Source organism: Pyxicephalus adspersus, chromosome 7, assembly GCF_032062135.1.
Source record: "Pyxicephalus adspersus chromosome 7, UCB_Pads_2.0, whole genome shotgun sequence".
NCBI lineage: Eukaryota > Metazoa > Chordata > Amphibia > Anura > Pyxicephalidae > Pyxicephalus > Pyxicephalus adspersus.
In genome coordinates this window covers 72,701,693-72,707,593 of record NC_092864.1, presented here as the reverse complement: position 1 = coordinate 72,707,593, position 5,901 = coordinate 72,701,693, and the positions used below count along the sequence as shown (strand labels likewise).

The following is a 5,901-nucleotide window of genomic DNA, read 5'->3' as shown; positions in this document are numbered from 1 at the left end:
ATTATTTCATATACCATGTAGGGGCATACATTTAAATCTATAATACTTTTATGGCTGAAATGAATGCAGGTTCAAAGAGTTTTTTTAAGGTTTTTACTGCCCATACTGGCAACTTGTATTGGTCTGTAGCTATACAGCAAGCTGCAATGAATTGTGTGTTCTGACAACTTGTGATTGGTATTGAATGTTTTTTTTTTGTTTGTTTGTTTTAAGTTTTTTATACTATCCCACAACTGTCCAACCTCCTCCACTGCTCTTCCGGTACTGAAGCTTACAGTCCCATGCTTAGTGCTTTTAGTAGCAGACAGGAGTCAATATGGGCACTTAATAAACAGCAAGTTGCGAATAATAGTGTTCTGGCACCTCTTAGGACAACATTATATTTTTCACCGATTTGAACTACAGTGCCCCCTCAATGCACATCAATAGGCCTTGAGCACCCATGAACCTGTTGCCAGTAGCTGGTTGTCTTTCGTTGGACAGCTTTTGTAGGTACTAATTGCTTCATAATGGGAACCTCACAAAAGAAATTTTGAGATGTTCTGTTTCAGCTGCATAGTCTTCAAAATGTGCCCACTTTCCCAGCTGTCCCTACTATATCCCACATTTGATAATTCATGTTATTCACACAAACACCATCTCTATACAGCCCATTACCAATATTAAAACCTTTATACCTGCTTTAGCCCCGTCACATAGCAAAGCCCTGCCTAAAAAGAAAAGAGACTAGTTCTTCTTCACTGCACTAAGTAATACTTACACATCGTGCACTTCCCCAGTTAACTCCAGTTATTTTCTTTCCCCACTCTCAGTGAGTGCACAAATCTGCTACTAAGTTAAATGCAGGTACTGCTGCATTAAAAAATAAATGTAATTTTGTAATATTAAGCGTAAAACTGCTTTGTGGGTTTGTGTCTTTTATAATAAAATTTTTTTAGTCAAGACACAAGTGCATTCTTACCTCAGCAGGCCTCCTGGTGGAGAAAATGCATAGCATTTCAGGGTAGGAAATGAGCTTCGAAGCATTATTGCCAGTAGGGCAGCAGCTCCAGCTCCTAAACTGTGTCCTACTATGACCAGTCTGTATTCCTGCAAGAAAAAAAAAAAGAATGAAAATCTACAGAAGATGAGAAAATCCCTTATATTCAGAACATTTCCAGGTCCTGTCACCTGCGCAACATCTCTCAAATCCGCCCCAACCTGTCCCCAGAGACCACCAAACTCCTTGTACATGCTCTTATCTCTTGTCTGGACTACTGTAACCTCCTCCTCCTCTCTGGTATTCCACTAACCCGACTCCTCTACAATCTGACCTGATAGAAAAATACTCCCCCTGCCGCTCTCTTCACTCATCCAATGACCTACTAATGACTTTCTCACTCATAACCTCATCATACACACGAATCCAAGACTTTTCTAGAGCTGCCCGACTCTCATCCTATTCAGCTTGCTCCTACTTATTCCTCATCCTATTCGGCTTGCTCCTACTTTTCGCTTATATCAAAGGGCACTAAAAAAAATAAAAAATAAATAAATCAAGGAAATAAGGCTTAGCAGCATTCAGAAATCTGCAGTCTCAGATAAGGGGGTGAACAGCACCCTAAATAATTTTAGGGGAATTGGAGACTTTGTCCATTCCCTGACCCTCTGTTGGAGCAATGGGTCTCAACTAAAAGTAAGTTCCATGTTGAAGCTTGCACAAAATCAACACTGGGGCACAAAATCAGGACACTGGGAGGACACTGCAACCTGGGAGCCAGGAGAGGTGGAAGTGTTTTTGTTTTTAGAAAGTATTTTTACCCCCCAAAAAAACAACATCTAAATTTATGGGAACTTTTATTCATTCACTCATTTACATTTGTTCACATTCAGCTGTCTTGAGTTTCAGGTGAGTCAAAGCATTGGATTTTCTGACACTATGGTGAATTATGTTTGTGTATTTGTAACAGACATATTTTACATTGTAGTTCTGGAAATGCTATATATCTAAATATTATTTTTTGAATAATGGTTTTGTTGTTTCTCAGTTCCTTGCACAGATAGGCCTCCCATTTTTGAGAAATGAACTCACATGGACTAAAGGCATAACTCAAGCCTAATATGGAACAGGTAACTGCACATTTCAACAATATTTTACAAAAAATATTTTTCCTCTTGAAAATCAGTTGTGCCTCTGATTATGCTTTGCTAGGTCTCAAATATTCATATGATATGATGAAGGGGAGTTTTAACAACAATTGTTTTTAGCAAGTATTTACATAATATATCATGCAAAAATGATCAATATCCTGAAAGTCTACAATTGTGCAGCAGCCTAATTCTGCTCATGGAGATGCACAGTAATATTTTTGCCTGGTTTGGGCTATACCTGTTGACCAGAGAATCGTTGACTCTCAAAAAGGCATTACATAGTTACATTATAGGTTAGGTTGAAAAAAGACACAAGTCCATCAAGTTCAACCACTGGGCCTGATTTATTAAAGCTCGCCAAGGCTGGAGAGAATACACTTTTATCAGTGAACCTGGTTGATCCAGCAAACCTGGAATGCATTTCCTAAAAGTCATTTGCTATTTGTTAGCAAATGTTTTTCAATCCTGGACCAGAATCATAAGTTTTGATGGATCACCCAGGTTTACTGATAAAAGTGTATATTAAAGTGAGAGCTTTAATATATCGAACCCATAATGTGCAAGGCAATACTTACTGGTGCAATTGTGAAAGCTTGATTCAATATGCCATCATTGATTAATCTTCTATATATGTAACTTGCAGCTTGAGATATGCCCTGGGAAAGGACAAGAAATACATATTTGTATGCAGTCAACAATTTGCCATTGTAGAATAACTATAATTAAAGGTAACGTGTAGCAAGAACATTTTGAGGAACAAAACATGCAAAGAAACTTTACCAGTTCCATTTCAGCTATAGTATATTCACATTGCCTGACACCTACCTTGACACTTAGTGCTGTGAATTTGGAACAATGGGAATCTATGAGCACATTATTTATTGGACTATAACTTTTTCCAAATGTGAGTTTTAGAAATGCATAGCAAGAAAAACGTTCAATACCTAAAAAATCCCTCTTTACTTTAGAAAAAACCTGTGTTGTGCCAGAAACATAATTTCATAGCCATTTTATACAGCAAACATAATGGAATGAATTGTATATTTTTTATTAAAACTACTTTTTCTTAAACCTAACAAGATTGGACAAGAAAAAACTATTTTTTTGGTCTATGTTAGAAATATGATAGAAATTTCCAAAAGGACATAGGGGGGTTAATTTAAAAACTGTAAGGTGGGCTAAGAATTTGTTATCCACAAAAACTAAAATTAGGTTGGGGCTGACAACCCTTTTAAAAACTTTAGGGTAAGAGAGCTGATGCTGATGACAGTATAAATTAAAATTTCTGGCAACAGAAAACTGATTCGTGAAGTTACAGGAATTAATTAGTGTCAAGAAAAGTCTCTTTAAAAATTGGCAAGCATTTAAATTACATTTAAAGCTTTAATCCCCAGTTATATTCTGTGCTTCTACAAATCATCCAGCTTTTTCCTAAAGCAATCTATAGTAGTTGCTGAAACTACTTCCTGAGGGACAAGAAAAACGTTCAATACCTAAAAAATCCCTCTTTACTTTAGAAAAAACCTGTGTTGTGCCAGAAACATAATTTCATAGCCATTTTATACAGCACACACAATGGAATGAATTGTATACTTTTTATTAAAACTACTTTTTCTTAAACCTAACATTGGACAAGAAAAAACTATTTTTTTGTCTATGTTAGAAATATGATAGAAATTTCCAAAATGACATAGGGGGGTTAATTTAAAAACTGTTAGGTGGGCTAAGAATTTGTTATCTACATTAACTAAAATTAGGTTGGGGTTGACAACCCATTTAAAAACTTTAGGCTAAGAGAGCTGACACCGATGACAGTATAAATTAAAATTTCTGGCAACAGAAATTTGATTTGTGAGGTTACAGGAATTAATTAGTGTCAAGAAAAGTCTCTTTAAAAATTGGCAAGCAATTAAATTACATTTCAAGCCTTAATCCCCAGGTATATTCTCTGCCTCTAGAAATCATCCAGGTTGTTCCTAAAGCAATCTATAGTAGTTGCTGAAACTACTTCCTGAGTTTTTGTATTGAGTTCAATGCAAAGGAACTCAATACAAAATTTTGAATTTCCCACCCCGCCTCCCGCCTGCACCGACGTCACCGGGAAACCCCGGTGATCGTCACTGCACTCGCTGGATGAAGACTGAAGAAAGAAGACGTGTCCGGAGGAGCTGCGGGGAGAAGGTGAGTATTTTTTTTGCGATCAACGCTGGATCATCACAGCGGGGACCAGGTAAGTGATGGGATTTAGATAGGGAGAAAAGTTCGGGTTTATCGATTTTTGTAAAATCGATAGACCCGAACCAAGGGGTTATCGGTCGGGTGGTTAATAAGGAAGATATCCATGTATCTAAATTCACAAAAGTTTATTTACACATTTTAGGATAGTATTCAAAGCCATGTTGTTTCAGGCCTATAGTACATTTAAAACAATGGCATCTATGGGGGAGGGAATGAGGAGAAACGAGAAAGTATAACCAGGTGGGTTATAGTGTGGTTCACCTAAAAAAAGACTCAAGTGAACCCATTAAAAGCACAGTAATGTCATATTGTATAAAAAAGGTAACGGTATGTCTCGTGTCTCTTATAGTAAAAAAAAAACTCCAAAAATAAAGGATTTATTCTACATTTGTAGGACATTGGACACAGCCATGCAAAACGTGAGTGCTTTTCATTCATTTTCCTAAGTCATGGTTCAGTCTGGGGGAATAGAAGTCATGTTGAAAGGTGTGGACCTTCTTTTGTACTCGTCATCAACATTTGGTAAATAAATGATGTGTGAGATTAGCTTGATCACTGAATGACTGGATTGAAAGCCCCTATGGGCCAGGGAATGCTGAAAATGCTAAATACATTTCAAAGTGATGCAGAAGAGGTCAGTGCTATACAAAAACATGAATAATAAGAAACATGTCCACTCACCATTCCCCGCACAGTTTGCACAGTCCAGTGAGTGGGTGGCTGTATACGTAGAGGGGCCATCCATAGGCAGCAGCTGCAAACTGCATATAGTGAGCAGCTTTGCCCAATTCCACATCCAGGTCATCTCTCTGCAATAATACATGATGTTTTATAATACTGAAAATTGAATAATAAAAAAAAAAAGATACATACAATAATTAGCCAGATGTCTAGTATCTGGGTAGAGCCAAGGCAAAGATTAGAATGAATTTGACCCAAAAAGCCCACAAAAATAATATTGTGATATTGATAAATAAGTAGCTAATACATTTGTGCATTCATTTTATTTAATGGGCATTTTTTTCACATCCCTCGCTGCAGTGTACTAAGTGTATAAAAAATTGCAAATTTAGGAGCATAAACGGCAATTTACACAGACGTGGGAGAGTTTTTTCTGGAGCTTATTAGACTGTGCAGTCGTATGTAGGCATCATGCACAATGGCTGCAACAGCAAACTGAAACTAAGGCTTTGAATATAGAGGTTTTAGATCTATTTCTGTGATTTCAAATGGGATTTACCCAAAGACATGATAAGGTCTTACCGTTGAATGGGTTGGAGACTCACAAAGCACTTCATCTGGATCCCGGCTTAGCTCGACTTTGTCCTGCTCCTGGTGAAGGAGAGTCAGCCCTGCAGCAATATCACTAGGAACCAAATCTGTGTCCTACAAGAAGGTACAAAAAAAGATGGCAGCCATGTCAGCACAAAGAAAATCTACATCTTTGTAAATCATGCATTCCTTTCTGAAACAGACATGTACATTCTGGAGACTCAGGATCAAAAACAAACTTAGAAATGACACTCTTGACTC

At 37.3% G+C, this 5,901-nt stretch overlaps 1 protein-coding gene across 1 annotated transcript in view; it reads right to left on the bottom strand.

Annotated features, from left to right (window-relative positions):
- DAGLB (diacylglycerol lipase beta) overlaps window positions 1-5,901 on the bottom strand; it is a gene marked incomplete in the record, with an annotated part of 19,147 nt that overhangs the window by 4,218 nt on the left and 9,028 nt on the right. The window contains 5 exon segments of the mRNA XM_072419179.1: window positions 962-1,089; window positions 2,706-2,786; window positions 2,956-3,022; window positions 5,050-5,177; window positions 5,632-5,754. Of these exon segments, the coding sequence (XP_072275280.1) occupies window positions 962-1,089; window positions 2,706-2,786; window positions 2,956-3,022; window positions 5,050-5,177; window positions 5,632-5,754 (527 nt within the window).